This window comes from Anabrus simplex, chromosome 2, assembly GCF_040414725.1.
Source record: "Anabrus simplex isolate iqAnaSimp1 chromosome 2, ASM4041472v1, whole genome shotgun sequence".
In the NCBI taxonomy this organism is placed as follows: domain Eukaryota; kingdom Metazoa; phylum Arthropoda; class Insecta; order Orthoptera; family Tettigoniidae; genus Anabrus; species Anabrus simplex.
The window spans coordinates 380241860-380260535 of NC_090266.1; the positions used below are offsets into that span (position 1 = coordinate 380241860).

At 41.5% G+C, this 18676-nt stretch overlaps 1 protein-coding gene across 1 annotated transcript in view; it reads left to right on the forward strand.

Moving 5' to 3' along the window:
• LOC136862850 (transient receptor potential cation channel protein painless) overlaps positions 1–18444 on the forward strand; it is an 81355-nt gene extending 62911 nt beyond the window's left edge. The window contains exon 2 of the mRNA XM_067139113.2: positions 15167–18444. Within this exon, the coding sequence (XP_066995214.2) occupies positions 15167–18109 (2943 nt within the window). The 3' untranslated portion in view covers positions 18110–18444. The remainder of the gene's footprint in view (positions 1–15166) is intronic.
• The last annotated feature ends 232 nt before the right edge of the window (positions 18445–18676 follow it).

Consider the following 18676-nt stretch of genomic DNA (forward strand, 5'->3'; position numbering starts at 1 on the left):
AATGATACAGCTTCATGATGGGGCGAGGAGACCCATTCCATTTCTTGCTGACGAAGAATAAAAATATATTAGTAGAGTCTTAAAATGGATAAAGGGAGAGATGTGTCCTACTTCAGTGCTGGGACCAATCTGCCTGCCCTTTCTACTTACACTCAAGGGAAGGTATTCAACAGTAGGAAATGTATGTTGGGTAATCAGCCCGAAGGCTGGTTTGATCCTCTGCAGCTCCGCCAACAGCTGTCATAAATAGCCTAGGCGTCACTGAAGAGGCGTACTAGGGAAACGAGGTGTGAGGTAGTTTCCCGTTGCTTTCCTCACCGAGCCAGCAGTTGCTATTACATATCAGTCTGCCAAGTCCACTGAAATGTATGCACCAACCGACCCTATGAGCGATATTTTCACACCATTCATAACAGGGACTGGCTGCATAAGGAATGGTATTACTAGCATCACTCATACCTCAGTCACTTTCATATTGTCAAAGCCAAGGATGAGACTGAGACAGGTCAATGAAAGTAACACATTTGATATAGCCCATACCAGAAGACAAAGTGCACTATAAACACTACATCTCGCCAGCAAAGGCATCAGTAGGAAATAAAATACGAAAGTAATCTTTTAAAAAACAAGGAAATAACAGAGAATGATGTGTCATCATTTTGGTTCTCATTTGAGTTCTTGGTTTATGTGGTAGGTACTTGTTTAGCTAATGAAGGTATTTGTCGTATGGTGAAATGAACCGTACGGTGAAGTCCAACTTCTGCCTGCACTTCCATAGTGGGTGGAGTGACTTCCTGCCCACTGCAATGCATGCTAATTGGGAGGTTCAGGTAGTATTACAGTAACCACTGACCCGTTAGTGTCGTTCTAGGGGTAATACTGATCGACGTCTAGTACGTTACAAACCACACGATTACCTTATGTCATTGCCCATAGCTCCCTGTTAAAATTGTTATAATTCAGCTAATGATGGCTACCGATAACAGCGTGGTGTAATTAGGTATTAATTATTAAGTGGTTTATTAAGTGAAATATTTAATGATTGGAAGGATTTTTGGGAATCTTCCGCTATGGTTTTGAAACATACATACAGTATTAGCCTCCCAGTCCGAGATCGACTCCTGGCTCTGTTACAGATTACAGTATGGTTTGAGTCTGGTTTGAGTGTCTAGAATGAGGCGCACTCAGCCTCGTAAAAGCAGCTGAGGAGAGGGCTGGGTTTTGATCACACTCTCAGCCATCCTACAAGGGGTTTTTCGTGGGTTCACCCTCATAAACTCCAAACGCTACAAATAATTTCAAGTTTTGATTTCATACGACTGCATAAAGAACACACAGGTTAGATACGTGTCACGGACTGTGAACAAGATGACGACGAGTTGACCTACAAATGGACAGATTTCATGGGAATTATTATTGTTCCGAATTACATAGTTCTCACCTCAATATGACCACTTTCGGATCTAAAAATGATGTTAATTTACAAAAATCAACACGGAAGCACCGAGAAAACACACCCCGATGAGTAAATCTACATCAAAAGGATATGGAGATTGGAATAAGTAAAATAGATCTAGTTCAGAATCGAATGACGTCAATACATCGCCATCATGGAACTTTACATCTAGATTCAAAATTAGAAGCCTGGAAATACAGTGCATACCCTAGTAGAATAGAGATGTGGTTTTAACAGTTACCAGGAGCGAATTTCGGGGAGATGATATAGAAAACCTTCTCACGGTATCTCCGGCGATGTTAATAGACTGCGAAAAACTTGTACATTCACCACAATATTGTAGCATACACTTCCCTTGGCAATTAGGAATCCATGTGCTCAACACTGCGACAAATTCAGGATTCAGATTTTAGTAAGGGCTGGACCGTGGCTCACTCGGCTTCGTGAGGCTAACTGAGGAGCTGTCTTATGCGAGTGGCAGCGTACTTGGTCTCGGAAACCAAGCGGTGCGGCTCAGGATGTTGTCACACTGATCCTCTGGTTGGTCAGTTGTCGTCTTACATCTAATAAGCTGTATGTGCAGCGAGCTAATAATGAGACTACAGTAGGAATCGTTAAGAGGGTCAATTCTGTGTTAAAAGAGATTATTATTATTATTATTATTATTATTATTATTATTATTATTATTATTATTATTATTATTATTATTATTATTATACCAGACCATGTTATCCTTCTTCTACATCCCTCCAACGTCCTTTAAGTCTACCTTTTTTGTGGGGGGCGTAGAATTTCGACAAATTGTTCTCTTCTCGAAAGCAAAGCAAAGCAAAGTCACCTCCGCACAGGCCATGAAGGCCCTTGGAGGAGTGGAAGGTAAAGGCTTCCACCATTGTTAACCTCGGCACGTGATGGGGTAGAGTGGTTAGCTCTACGCTCGGCCGCCTTTGCCCCCAGGAATTAACCTGGTACTCATTTTTGGTGTAGGCTGAGTGAACCTCAGGGCCATATGCTCTCTTCTCGAAAACTAGTAACTATTCATTTGCGACCTAACTACCCGTCTCACCTTCAGCATTATCCTCTAACACCATATTTCAATGGCCTCTGTACTTCTCGGTCTTGTTATCGTCCGTTTTTTTCCATACCACAGCACATATCACGCGAATGTGTTCAGAAATAACATTCTAACAGTCTACTTGTATATACTGATGTGTTTTTCCTGGGTACCGGTATGTCTTAAATCATCCTGCCTTCATCCATCTGCGTTTATATGATCACCGTTTACCAGGTACTTTTAAGATTCTGCTCCCTAATTTCATAATACCTGCCCTACCTGTTTTCGATTATATTAATTGGATGCCGTTATGCATCAGTAGACTAAGCGCCATTTGACGAAAATTGAGATTTTAGCGCCATCTTGTAGAGGAAGGCTTGAACTATTTATAAAAAATTCCCCACTGCATTACAAGAGGCCGTTAGTTGTTAATAAACAGAAAACCTAAGCAACAAAGCGGGAATCAGTAAAAATGTAAATTGCATCAGTAGACTATGCGACGTTCCAGTTTGCATCATTGGACCAAGCGCCACATTCCTCACATTGCGCGCGGATGACAGCGAAGGAGCCCGCGTTTTCGATAGTGCTGACATTTTTACGTGGTGATACACTGAGTAGTTTATCAAGTGACGAAGTTAAGCGATGTATCAAGTACTCCCAAAAGTAAGGAGAAGGACAATGCTACTTATGCAGCTTGCTAAGAAGGTTGAGTCTGAGAATCACTCTCTAGAATTTGATGGTGAATCTCAGGAAATAAATCTAAATAAGTCAAGACAGAGACGACCACGGGAAAGTAGAGTTCCCTTTCACCAGGCATTAATACCATTTTGGCCAAAAGGAAAACCTATTATCTCTGAAGCCAAACTAAGAGACTTTGGTTCGCTGATGCACCTAATACCTGCAGATGCCAAACAATTTTACCAGAATCTTCAAGCAGATTCAGACATCGTGGATGACGTAGATAGGTTTAATGGATATCCTGATTTCGAGATTGAATGAACTGAGAGCAACAATATTATTACCTATCCAGTGATTTGTGTGTATTTATGGGAGAAAACATCTTTAATCACATTTTCTGTCTCAAGCAGAACAAAACAAGGCTTAAAAATATCACGTCAATACTGTACTCTCAGAACATAATAGGCCCATCGTGAAGGAAAATCCATTCAAAAATTGTACAGACTACAATGGCTCATGTCTTACAAATGTATTTGACTCAGATAAGTTGAAATTCATCAAATCAGTAAGTCGTTATAGCAACGACTTTAGAGAATAGCTTTCCTTCTAGAATTTCTCCATCTAAAACTTGAATAATGTACCGGAGTTGTGGCGCGGCTCGTGGTGGATCAAGCACTTAGCGGGCCTTTTCAGACAGTAGGAGATTCAGTTTTTAATCGTGGCTGCCGCCACGTTGTATTTTTTGAAGTTTTACTCAGTAGATACTCAACAGTTGAGGGTTTTTGGTGTAGCATCGTGATACATTATTCGCACTTGAGAAAAACCTTAAATTGCATCAATAGACTAAGCGCCATTTCTTCAAGAAAATCTATGTAGTGCGAGTACAAAAATGTTGAAATTTGGTGAGAAGGTACAATCTATTATCCTACAACACCAGTAATACCATATTTAGTAAAATTATGTTCGCTCGAATTTACACAGAGAACCAAATTTAAACGCGATTATCTCGCAACCAACTTTTGGCGCTTGGTCTAGTGATGCATAACGGCATCCAATTATGGTGAGAGTGATGATTTATATTTTAAGGGGCTTAGCAACGAAGTCATGGGCACCTACCTGTTTTTATTTGATGATATGAAGCTAACTTTACCTTTGCCCTTTTCTTGTACCATATTCTAAAGACTTAAGCAAATCTTCCCAGTCGCCTGACAACTAGATAGCCGCACTACATCAGTAAAGTTAGAGTTTTCTCGTGTTTACAGTCCAACAAGTGAAAGGAGTAGGGTTATCAGGGATGTGCATGTAGTCAGCACTGCTTACCTAACATTATAACATCTCATTGAGGGAATTTTAAATACGTAGATGTATTCTAAAACGTTCCCTTTGGGGATCATTGTAAATACCTAGGTATAAGGTATAAGGAAAGATCTTCATTGGGGTAATCACATAAATGGAATTGTAAATAAAGGGTACAGATCTCTGCACATGGTTATGATAGTATTTAGGGGTTGTAGTAAGGATGTAAAGGAGAGAGAATATTTGTTTCTGGTAAGACCTCAACTAGAGTATGGTTCCAGTGTATGGGACCCTCACCAGCATTATTTGATTCAGGAACTGGAAAAAATCCAAAGAAAACCAGCTCGATTTGTTCTGGGCGATTTCCGACAAAAGAGTAGCGTTACAAAAATGTTGCAATGTTCGGGCTGGGAAGACTTGGGAGAAAGGAGACGAGCTGCTCGACTAAGTGGTATGTTCCGAGCTGTCAGTGGCGAAATGGCGTGGGAGGACATCAGTAGACGAATAAGTTTGGATGGTGTCTTTAAAAGTAGGAAAGATCACAATATGAAGATTAAGTTGGAATTCAAGAGGACAAATTGGAACAAATATTCGTTTATAGAAAGGAGAGTTAGGGATTGGAATAACTTACCAAGGGAGATGTTCAATAAAAATAAAATTTCCGACGTTTGTACTATACAGTTTGTTTTCAACACCTTGCCTCTTACTTGAAGGTCCAAGGTTCCATTCCCGGCTAGGTCAGAGATTTTTATCTGGATCTGAGGGCTGGTCCGAGGTCCATTCAGCGTACATGAGAATAACTGAGGAGCTATCTGACGGCGAGATAGCGGCGCTGGTGTGGAAAGCCAAGAATAGCGGCCGAGAGGATTCGTCTGCTGGTCACGCAGCACATCGTAATATGTTTGTGCTTCGGGCTGAGCAGCGGTCGTTTGGTAGGCCAAAGCCCATCAGGGCTGTAGCCCCATGCGGTAAGCACCAGATGGGGGAGGGGGGATTACATGTACTTTTCTTACACATATGTACATAATGTAATCGTCGTCATCATCATCGTATGGCCTCAGCTACCATGTTCCAGACATTTTATTTGATACCATTTAGGCCGTCTGCGTGTCAGTTTCGACGTTCTGTTTTGCTTTACGAAAGAGGCCAGGAAAGAAGGAAATGTTTTTTATTATTATTGTTTTTTATTATTATTATTATTATTATTATTATTATTATTATTATTATTATTATTATTATTATTATTATTATTATTATTATTGTACCGGGCGGTACACCTCCACTCCGCTAATTTAAAATGTGCGCCAGTTTGAAACTCCTCTGCTGGAGGAAGTCTGAACTTTATCTACGCTATTAATTCTCTACTTTCTCAGAAGATGTCACCACGTGGAAAATTTTGAGTTTTTGAACTGTGTCATTTTTGTTGTGGTTTTGTTTCACTTGAAGTAAGAAGTGTGAACTTTCTCTTCTAGAGGACACTACTGAAGATCTACAATAGTGCAACCTAGTGCGGAGTCAAAGAACTATTTTTTTGGAGAAAATTTAATTTCAAGAGTTTGTTCTTTGTTAAATTTCTTTCTGTCATTGTTTAAGTTGGCAATATTTACCCCTTTCTTCCCCTTGTTATGAATGTATCCAATCCCGAATTTCTTCTATTAATTTCTGACCAATCTGGTGTATCTTCCCCCAACTTGAATCTGTTGCGGGGTCCTACCCAATAAAGAGTTTGTGGGAGGGTGTTTTCTTTCCCCTAACGCCTAGAACCTTCCGCGAGAGGATATAAACTGCTGATTTTCGGGTCTCCGGGCCACTTCTGTTCCATCTTTCAGTGTATAAAGTACATAGCAGGAGGCGGGAAGCGCCTCTTTCCTCGGCAGCGGTCATCAACAAGGTAATGGCCGATTAATAACTTCTTTCTTTGCTAGCTCAGCAGTTTAACTTTCGGGGCGGGTTCTAAGCGTTCAACCATGTAACCTTTTCCTAAAATGTAACTACTCCTTTCATATATTCTCTTTTAAAACGACATATCGGGATAGAGAGTGCTTAACCCTCTCGAGCTCCCACTCACTTCGTCTTGAGGTGAACTTATTTTTCTCAACCAATTCTTCCGTTTTTTTTTTTTTTGCTACGGGCTTTACGTCGCACCGACACAGATAGGTCTTATGGCGACGATGGGATAGGAAAGGCCTAGGAGTTGGAAGGAAGCGGCCGTGGCCTTAATTAAGGTACAGCCCCAGCATTTGCCTGGTGTGAAAATGGGAAACCACGGAAAACCATCTTCAGGGCTGCCGATAGTGGGATTCGAACCTACTATCTCCCGGATGCAAGCTCACAGCCGCGCGCCTCTACACGCACGGCCAACTCGCCCGGTCAATTCTTCCGTAATGTAATGTAAACTGCTATTAAGTCACCTCTGTAGTATGGGATTAGCCCTTGTATTAACGGCCTAGTGCCAAGTAGGTCTTAAGCAAAGTGTATTAGGAGTGCAAGTTCGCCTCCTCTCAAATTGTATTTTAGAGGTCATGTATTAACCTTCTTGTTATTTAACAGACCTCAGTAGGTTGGGTATTTTACCCCTGTGTATACGTCCTTGGAGGACAGCTTAAAAGTGGAGTTTGGAGTGGCCTATGATAGGCTTGTATTTTAGGGGGAAGTTGCCCTTTCTTGAAAATTGTGCTTCTGCCTCAAGGAGGCTTTTGGGTGTAATTGGAAGCAAATGTTTCTGGCATGTTTGGGGGTTTTCGGCCCCTTTGTTGTATGGTGTTCATTGTAAGGTTGGGCTCATTGCTCAAGAATTATGTTTCTGACTTTTGAAGCCCCAAATGGGGTACCTATGTAAATGTATTTTTCAATCGTGTTTCGGCTACTAAGTACCTGTTCTATTTGTTGTTACCTAATTTTGAAAAGAAAATATAACCTTGTTAAATTTTAAAATTAATTTCACTTTAGTAGCTTGAGACCTATTCACCGCCCGCACCTTCTTACACCTCTACCTACCACCAAAATACGGTAACAAGTGGTAGCAGAGCGTGGTTGAATGGGTCTCAATTTAGCCCCTTTTGACGGCTAAACTTTGTTTGTTCCGAACTCTAACTATTTTCCCAGTTGCTGGAATTTTTTGAGTTTTTCAAAATTGTTCTGTCACCATGCCCGGCCCTCGCGATGTTCTTCATCTTAACTATTTGCGCAAGGAGGAGTTGATCTATGAATTAACTATCAGAAATGTGCAATCTGGAGGCACGGTTGCAGTAGACACTAACAAGCTTAGAGAGTCCCTAGATTTGCCCATTTCCATCCCCAATTTGGGAGAGAAAGAAATTGATGACTCTCTTTCCACGATCGTCGAGAATATTACTGGGCTAGCTTCTGTAGTTAGTTTTTTTGATGAAAATGATCCGTCTCCGAATCAAATTAAGCGTGTGCAAGGTAGGCTATATCATTTTTCGAATAGGGTTAACGATCTGTTGTCTCTAAAACTGAATGACGTTCAGAGGAAGGAAGCTAGTACGCTCCTGGAAAATATTTCCGAATTATCTAGTAAGGTCACTCAATTGTTAACTGGGGAAGTTCCTCCCAAATCTGATCAACCCACCATAGTGAATTCTGGTAGTGAGGAAGCGCCTCCCAAGGGAGAAGTTAATAGGATAACCGTTGCTGCTCAAACTATCCCTGCCCCATTGGACAACGAGCCTGAACGCCGTGCATCGTTGAGTAACATCCGTTCTGAATTAACTTCCTTGCCATTGAAACCTTTACCTACTATGTCACCTGGGTTTAGCAGCTTGCCTCATCCATTGGCAATGTTGCTCAGAGGTATTTCTAAGTTTTCTGTTAATACCACCAGTGATGTAATTTCATTTTTAAGATTTCTAGTTGAATTTCAGGATCATGCCCTTGTGTTTTCTCTTTCTCCATGTCAAATTTTGCAAATCATCTATCCGTATGCTATTGGTATTCTCTCAGATAAAATCGTAAGAGCCATTGCCGAGCAATCATCTATTGAGGATTTCCATGCCCATTTGCTAGCTAATTTCATCCCGGCTAGGGCCAGGTCCTCCCTTATTCAGAAGTACTATTAACGTGTACAGCGCTTGGATGAAAACTTGGCTGATTTCATACAGGACATTAAGTTTTACACTAGGGTGTTTGCCCTTCATTTTCCTGAAGATCAGATTGTACAGGCTATTGTAGAAGGCATTTCACCATCTTATAGGTCATACTTGTGTTTCGCGGCGTGCCCGCAAACTTTCTCTGAACTTGAAGCGTTGGCCGTCTCAGCGGAAGGAGTTAGGTACGCCGATTCCTTGCGTGTGGCAAAAGAACCCCCTCCTTCGTTTAGTAATACTCGGCCTCCACCTCGCCGACCAGTCACACCCCGTAAATGTTATGCTTGCGGGTCGCCTGACCATCTTCGCAATAAATGTCCATTGGTCAAAAGTAGTAGGGCAAATAATGGAGCTGGTTCAGCACAAGGCTGTTTTAAATGTGGGGCCTTCTCACATATCGCCAAGAATTGCCCAAACTCGAATAGCACCCCCTCCTGCTCAACTTCTGGTGCAAATTCTACCTATGCCAATAATAAAAAGTGACTAGTGGCTTCGGCTGAGTCGACTAATCCATCTTCCCGAGACTCAGCCCCTGGTAAACAGGTTGTAAATTTAGAGAACGATCAGACTTCAAATTCATCTTTTGAATGCCCTAAAGAATGTCTTAGGATTGCGGCGGATACCCCCGCACCTGTTCCTTTTCTTAAGATTGAATTAAATAACGAGCCTATAACAGCTCTCTTAGATTCAGGAAGTGTTTGTTCGATTATTTCGGCTGAATGGTATTCTAAATTGAAAACGGTTTGTAAACTTCCTGACTATGTCTCTTCTCCTGTTCAATACGTATCGGCTAATTCATCTCCATTAGAAATTCTAGGTTCCTTACTGGTCAAAATTCGTATTTTTAAGTTTACATGGAAAGTTAAATTGTTTGTGGCCAAGCAGTTGTCTTGCCCCATTATATTGGGAGCTGACTTTATTTCTCACACTGGTCTTGTGCTCGATCTCCAGTCTAGGTCGTGCACATTCAAATTTGCTTCTAGTTGTAAAATACCACTATTAAAGTGTAATTCTGTGTCATGTTCTTCTATTTCGCCTACCCAGGATGAGATGTTGTTAGACCTTAGACATCTACCTGAGGAGCAGGCTGATAGTATTCGCAAACTGTGTCAGTCGTTTCACGAGGTGTTCTCTGATACTCTTGGTGTTACTGACCTTGTTGAATACAAAATTGAGGTCACGGATTCGATTCCTGTCCGTTTTCCACCTTATAGGCTATCTCCACCTAAAATGAAGGCCCTAAATGAAATCATCGATCAGATGTTGAAGGACGGTATTATTAGGCCCTCTAAGTCAGCGTATTCTTCGCCTATTTTTTTGGTCCCGAAACCCCAAGGAGGCTTCAGGCCTGTCATTGATTACAGGGCTCTCAATCGGAAGGTGGTGTTACAATCTGTGCCCCTTCCCGACCTTCATTCTTGTTTTTCATGGTTTCGTAAGGCCAAGTTCTTTACTATCTTGGACTTGAATCAGGCCTATAATCAAATTCCCCTTGCCGAAGAGTCTAAACATCTTACAGCGTTTGCTACGGACTGGAATTTATACGAATACAACCGCGTGCCTTTCGGGCTCCCCACCGGAGCAGCTGTACTCACTAGGCTACTAGATAGGGTCTTCTCCGACATCAAATTTGAGTACTTATATCACTACTTGGATGATGTCGTCGTATTTTCAGAGACTTTTGAAGAACATCTAGATCATCTGCGAGAAGTTCTCGATCGCCTTCGTAAGGCTGGGTTAACTGTTAAGTTGTCCAAGGTTGCCTTTGCTAAGCCCTCTATGTCATTCCTAGGGCATATTGTGTCACCCGATGGTGTAGCAGTCGATCATTCTAGAACACAGGCCATCCGTGATTTTAAACCTCCCAAGGACATTAAAGGTATCGCCAGGTTCATTGGTATGGTGAATTTCTTCAGAAAGTTCATTCCTAACTTTGCTAATAGAGCGGCGCCCTTAAACCTTCTTCGTAGGAAAGGCATCAAATTCGAGTGGGGATCTTCTCAACAAGCCGCTTTTGAAGATCTGAAATTAGCTCTCTGTAATGCCCCTGTCCTTGCTATGCCTGATTTCTCAAAGAAATTCATCGTCCAAACGGACGCGTCATCGTCAGCTGTAGCTGCAGTCCTTCTTCAAGAGACTGAACTAGGGAGGCGACCCATCGCCTATGCATCTAGGACTCTATCGGCTCAAGAAGCCAAGTATTCCATCTATGAGCTCGAAGGGTTGGCAGTCTTATTTGCCTTAGAAAAGTTCCGTCTCTATCTGGAACATGTCAAATTCGACCTGGAGACAGATAATCAAGCCTTAAGCTGGGTCTTAGGTAGGCCGCGTCGTACTGGTCGTATAGCCCGTTGGGCCATCCGTATTTCTGCCTTCCAATTCGATGTCAGGCATATCAGAGGTACTGAAAATGTTGTTGCTGATGGACTCAGCCGTATGTTTTCAAACGACGTTGAGGACCATGAACCGGTCGACCGTTCATCACCTCCCGAGTCCACACTATTTGATGTTAATGCCATTTTAACTGATGCCCCCATGCTCTTTAGGGATATCGAGAAATACCAACATGAAGATCCGACGCTGGCTCCGATAATGGAAACCCTTTCTTCTGGGGAACATGTTGTCCCTTATGTTCTGAGGAATGGTGTTTTATGTTGCCCTTCGAGGCATGACAAGATGATGAAGGTTGTCGTTCCAGCTGTTCTTGTGCCTATGATCTTCAAGTACTATCATGAGACCCCATTAGGGGGGCATCTTGGAATCTTTAAAACTCGTGAAAAGATTCGTGAAATGTTCATCTGGAAAGGTATGGACGGTGAAATCCGTGAACTAGTAAAGGCTTGTAAATCCTGTTTGATTAGTAAACCCACCATGTCCACCAAGGTAGGCCTTTTGTCTTCGCATCAAGCATCGCGCCCCATGGAACGCCTGTATATTGATTATGTAGGACCCTTCCCCCAGTCGAAGGGAAATGCCAACAAATTCATCCTTGTATGTGTAGATGGTTTTACCAGATTTTCTTGGTTATTTCCGACTAAGCTGGCTACCGCTCAGTCTACCATTACTTGCCTAAATTCTATTTTTGCTTCTTTTGGTCCGTGCCAATATATTGTATCTGATAATGCTAAGGCTTTTACATCTAATTTATTTCGTAAATTCTGTTTTGACTTATCCATCTCTCATGTAACTACTTCTGCGTATTACCCTCAACCATCTCTGGCTGAACGGGTTAATCGTAACCTCAGGTCCGCACTGATTGCCTATCATCATGATGATCATTCCAGGTGGGACACGTCCCTGCATTGGTTAGCTTTTGCTTTGAATTCGGCGGTTCATGAATCACATAAATTCACTCCAGCTTCTTTGATGTTCAAGTTTGTTCCCAACTCGCCGCTCTCTAACCTCTGGTCTCTGAGTGACATTCTACCCGAGACAATAGATCCGGATAATATTAAAGATCTTTGGAAGAAGGCTAAAGCCAATCTTAAGGTATCTCATGAAAAGGTTAGGGAAAGGTATGATCGTGGACGGAGACCCACCACTTTGAATGTAGGTGACCAGGTAATGGTCAAGAATTTTGTTCCCGCGGGCAAGCTTGCCCCCAGATTTCATGGGCCTTGTATCATTCTCGATTTTCTTACGCCAGTTACGTTGTTAGTAAGCAATCCAGCCACCGAGAGGATATTTAGGGTTCACCTGTCACAGGTGAAACCAGTGTAAATTTTGTGTCAACTTGCTTCATATAATTTGAAAGGAATATGAAGGTTATATTTTTTTTGAGTTCAACTTTTAAGGCTTTCTGCCCCTTCTATAATATTTTGGTTATATGTAAGCCTCTTGTACAACCTTCCCCGATCCGTTAAACTGCCATTCTGTCCTTGCCTCGGCCATTACCACGCTCCCGTCTCCTGCTTCAATACACACTGTGGCTTGATTTGAGTAAATGCCATGGATATCTGCACGCCGCTGACCCCTCAACCTCCTCACCAAGCCTGTGCCCCTAAAAAAAAAAAAAAAAAAAGATGATGGTCCAACACAATTCTGCCGCCAAGCTTTAATGTTTCAGTGCCCCCGCAGCCGCGCGGCGCCGTGCAGCAACTGGAGCAGAGGACGGGCCCCCTCGGCCCCAGCGAGGACGACGTGTGCACGGCGAGCCGGAGCTCTCCTCCCGGCCAAGGCTGATGTGCGGCGCACGACCTGCTACTTGCCCGCAGCCTGTATATGTTCACCGCGGGCGCGGCGTGCTTCAACACCTCTGCTCCCCTCATAGTGCGGGCGAGCGGTATCTCAGGGTACTTGAGGGGTCCGAGCGGCCTCCTTTGGACGCAAGCCGCAACGGCCGGTCTGGCCATCCCACTTCATCACCATCTACTACATGAACAGTTACTATAAGTAATGACTACACTTGGGAATTCAACTGCAATATTTGGTGGACTTTGAAAATTTTTTTTCCCTTCACTTTCAAGTATAAAAAGTTATCTTCAGAAATTCAACTTCTACAAACAGAAAGACTTTACTTCACTTGCAACAACGAAATTTTGAAACTGAAACAAACTAAATTTAGAAAATCTCATAAATGCTTCTGCAATCTATCTTCATATTCACATCAAAACTTGGACTTTGTTTTCAAACAATTTCATGTGTCACCCCGGGAGGAACTTTTGGGGGGGGGGGAGGTCTGTACCGGGCGGTACACCTCCACTCCGCTAATTTAAAATGTGCGCCAGTTTGAAACTCCTCTGCTGGAGGAAGTCTGAACTTTATCTACGCTATTAATTCTCTACTTTCTCAGAAGATGTCACCACGTGGAAAATTTTGAGTTTTTGAACTGTGTCATTTTTGTTGTGGTTTTGTTTCACTTGAAGTAAGAAGTGTGAACTTTCTCTTCTAGAGGACACTACTGAAGATCTGCAATAGTGCAACCTAGTGCGGAGTCAAAGAACTATTTTTTTGGAGAAAATTTAATTTCAAGAGTTTGTTCTTTGTTAAATTTCTTTCTGTCATTGTTTAAGTTGGCAATATTTACCCCTTTCTTCCCCTTGTTATGAATGTATCCAATCCCGAATTTCTTCTATTAATTTCTGACCAATCTGGTGTATCTTCCCCCAACTTGAATCTGTTGCGGGGTCCTACCCAATAAAGAGTTTGTGGGAGGGTGTTTTCTTTCCCCTAACGCCTAGAACCTTCCGCGAGAGGATATAAACTGCTGATTTTCGGGTCTCCGGGCCACTTCTGTTCCATCTTTCAGTGTATAAAGTACATAGCAGGAGGCGGGAAGCGCCTCTTTCCTCGGCAGCGGTCATCAACAAGGTAATGGCCGATTAATAACTTCTTTCTTTGCTAGCTCAGCAGTTTAACTTTCGGGGCGGGTTCTAAGCGTTCAACCATGTAACCTTTTCCTAAAATGTAACTACTCTTTTCATATATTCTCTTTTAAAACGACATATCGGGATAGAGAGTGCTTAACCCTCTCGAGCTCCCACTCACTTCGTCTTGAGGTGAACTTATTTTTCTCAACCAATTCTTCCGTAATGTAATGTAAACTGCTATTAAGTCACCTCTGTAGTATGGGATTAGCCCTTGTATTAACGGCCTAGTGCCAAGTAGGTCTTAAGCAAAGTGTATTAGGAGTGCAAGTTCGCCTCCTCTCAAATTGTATTTTAGAGGTCATGTATTAACCTTCTTGTTATTTAACAGACCTCAGTAGGTTGGGTATTTTACCCCTGTGTATACGTCCTTGGAGGACAGCTTAAAAGTGGAGTTTGGAGTGGCCTATGATAGGCTTGTATTTTAGGGGGAAGTTGCCCTTTCTTGAAAATTGTGCTTCTGCCTCAAGGAGGCTTTTGGGTGTAATTGGAAGCAAATGTTTCTGGCATGTTTGGGGGTTTTCGGCCCCTTTGTTGTATGGTGTTCATTGTAAGGTTGGGCTCATTGCTCAAGAATTATGTTTCTGACTTTTGAAGCCCCAAATGGGGTACCTATGTAAATGTATTTTTCAATCGTGTTTCGGCTACTAAGTACCTGTTCTATTTGTTGTTACCTAATTTTGAAAAGAAAATATAACCTTGTTAAATTTTAAAATTAATTTCACTTTAGTAGCTTGAGACCTATTCACCGCCCGCACCTTCTTACACCTCTACCTACCACCAAAACACGGTAACAATTATTATTATTATTATTATTATTATTATTATTATTATTATTATTATTATTATTATTATTATTATTATTATTTTATCTTTCTGCACTTTACGAAGACAGAGTTCACGCCTACTGGTTGTTTAATATAGACTTTTCCTTATTCCTAGAAACGAGGTCTACCCCGCTCCATGCTACTATGTTAGACTTCAAGCACCACAAAACCATTTCTAACCACATAACATGATGCTCATAAAACAGACTGATATCAGAAACTAATTACCTCCACTTTTTAGCAACAGTATCTACAGTTCATAAAAATAATTAGACATTTCCATTCCCTGCTTAGGAAAGCACTCACTGTATTATTTACTACTATTGTTGCCGGCATATTAATCTAACCAGATATTAAAGATGAATTTCATATTTTTGTTTCAGATGTCGGGCAGCCTGTGTAGAACCATGAGCCTGTGTTCGCCTGTTAACCTGCTGTCTCTCATGGAACAACGTGACTTGTTTGCTTTCCAAGACGCTCTGAAGACATGCGATCCAAACACGTGGCTGGGAGATCCACACTTGGCCTCCATACTGGACCTAGCATGCAAGAAGGACGGAACAAGCGAGTTCGTTCGAGCTTTGCTTGAGGCTGGTGCCGATCCCAATTTAAGAAACAAAGTTAGGAATAAGGCTCCAATCCATTTTGCTGCAGGTTCGGCAAATCTCGAAGCATTAGAAGCTTTGCTGAGTGATTCCAGAACTGACATTAACCTCACTGATGATGGCGGAAATACAGCTCTGCACCTATTGGCTAAGCAACATTTTTCTTCATCTATACAAGCATGTATTAAATTTTTACTTCAACATACAGAACTCCAAGTAAACAAAACTAATCGCAAAGGCCAAACAGCTATTTACCTGGCTGCTCGACAACATGAGAAGGAGATTGTGAAGATTATGCTGGAGTCAGGTAGAATTAGTGTAGACAGTGATGAAACATACGACGGAAAGAAGGCCCGCGATATCATATTAAAAGAAATGCCTGATCTGGAATTGTTAGTGCCTGAAAAAGGAGCAGGTGAGAAAATCGATGACTCCGTTTCTCGTTTATTCTCTTGCTTATACAGGAGGGATGAGACTAGCTTTTCAAGAACTCTCGATGATTGCTTGAAGTATGATGAAGGGAAGAAACTACTTGATTCTGATGACGGGAAGTTTACTTTATTACAGTATGCTATTAATGTTGGATTAATTGAATCAGCTAAGAAGCTGTTAAGGAAAGGAGCAGATCCAAACGCGACGTCTTCATATAAAGCTAAACTACCCTCCATCTTGGCAGCATCTGAAGGTTTTTACAGTATTATTGAACTACTTATCGAGAAAGGAGCAGACTTCACATCACCGACGGACGGCCAGACTGCACTACACGTCGTCATTGAAGGTGCTGAACACAGGTCATCGAAGCTGTCAGAGTATCAAATTTGTTTTGACTTAATTCTTGAAAAGTTAGTTAAGTTTGACAAGTTGGACATCAATGCAACTGATCGGCTTGGTAACACAGCTCTGCATATTGCTGCTAGGAATGGTGATAAATACTTTATTCTGAGACTTATGGAACACGGTGCTTACATTGGGACAGTTAACCGCTTTGGTGACCCTCCTCTAGCAAACATATCTTCAAAAATACTGGAAGATTTTCTGAACAGATGCGTAACAACGAACGATAAGTCGCCTCGTGATGAAAATTACGAAATAAGATTTGATTACAAGTTTCTTGCTCCTCCTGCGTTAGCTATGAGTACACCACGCGGTTCTGTATCGCTTCCTTTAGATGATCCTCCAACTGAACCAGTTCCCGAATGTCAGCCTCTTCTGTACATTAGCCGTATCCCTGACTTGCGGCGATTGCTAAAGCATCCAATATTCACGAGTTTCTTAGAACTGAAATGGAGAGGAATTAGACCATTCTTCTATATTAATTTAGCATTTTACTTGTTATTTGTCACGCTTATGACTATTTATATACTTCTGGTGTATGAATACAGTCCTGAGACAGATATGTTACCTGTGTCTGATTCAAGTACAGAAAGTGTTTCTGATAAACTGCGTGAAGGCAGTGTCTTAGACAATAAAACGAATTTACCTGGGAAAAATGGGAATAATGGCACAACCACAGATAATTCAAGTTGCCTCTGGACTCCAGGGGATGCAATGTGGGCAATTTTGGTATTTTACTTCCTTTGCCTCGTTATCCGAGAACTTTTCCAACTTGTAGTTTCTCCACTTCATTACGTTCGATCTCCAGAAAATTATCTTGAAATATTTCTCATAATTTCAAGTGGCCTGGTTCTCTTTTATCGCTGTGCAGATTCGACAACTAGACCACATTTATCGGCGATCACTATTCTGCTGTCATGGGCTGAGTTAGTCCTCCTGATAGGTCGTCACCCTAGACTTTCAACGAACATAGAGATGCTAAAGACCGTCTCCATGAATTTTCTCCAATTTTTGGCCTGGTATTCAATTTTGATTATCGCATTTGCTCTAAGCTTTTACACATTATTTCGAAGAAGTGCTGAAGATGACAATTTTTTTCTAGGGCCTGGAACATCCTTCTTTAAAACGGTGGTAATGGTCACTGGAGAGTTTGATGCAAGTGACCTCCCTTTTCAGTATTTTCCGGTAACAAGCCATGTAGTGTTCGTACTTTTTGTGTTCCTTGTGGCGATTGTCCTCTTCAATCTCCTGAATGGGTTGGCTGTCAGTGACACACAAGCCATAAAAGATGATGCAGAGTTGGTAGGAATTGTGTCAAGAATTAAATTGGTTTCGTATACTGAGAGCATTCTTCTAGGTCATCCTTTCTGGTGCCGTCGCAGAGCGGAACTAGAATGCTGTTTTTGTCAAGCTCTTGATTGTATTCGTTACATTTCGTTCTCACGTTTACCTCTTCTAGTTAGGAAAGTACGCTTGTTTCCAGGAATTATTCCCAGTCGAACAATACGCGTCCTGCCAAACCAATTTTCTCAGATCCTTACATCGCCAGAGGAAGGTAAACTTAATATCAACAAGAACGATTCTTGTTACCAAAATTGCCAGTGTTATGGAAATTACAAGCTCGATTCTCGTATAATGAAAGATGCCATGAATGTTTTGACTATGAGAAGTCATTATTCAGACGCAGAGCGAATTCGAGTACTTTTAGAGAAGGCTTTGGAACGTTTGGATAGTAATGAAAAAGCTGTGGAGAAAAATTCTTGCCAGATCAGGTATTTGGAGGAAAAGTTTTCCTCCGTTGAAAACTCATGCTATAAAACCCAAAAAGCTGTTGAAGAAATTCTCAGGATCATGCAGAAATCTCCTGGAGGCCCATTTAGTCCGTGAGTGTATGGAGTGGTTACTTGTTGAAGAGACATAATAAATTCATTCAGTGTTTCTCCCTAAAATCTTTGTCAGCTTGTATGCCGAACTGAGTGTTTAATTCTGATAAACGTTCCAGTTAAGAATACGGAATGGAGCAGGAGACAGTGTTGTAAGCAATTTACCATAATACTATAAAATTCGTTGAACTTTATGTCACTGCTTCCCTTACATTGCGAGAGATACGAGGTTTATATATTTAAGACTGTTTATGAACTTAATATATTCATAAATTGGTATTTTATAGATTTATTTCAACTGTAATATGTGTACTATAAATTTTATTAAAGCGTTATTTACATTTTCTTTTTGTTTTATGTGCTCGTTATAGTATAAATGGAATCATCTCCGTTCTCTCACTTACCCTGTTCTATCATCTTATTACCAGGCCTTAAATAATTCGTTTCAGCATATATGTTTATTCGGAAGGAGGATTCCCCATGAGAGGACCAACCCACAGTATCCACACAATTGCTTACTCTAATTTGTACATGACTTCAGAAATCTGCTTTGCGTTCAAACAGCACGCCA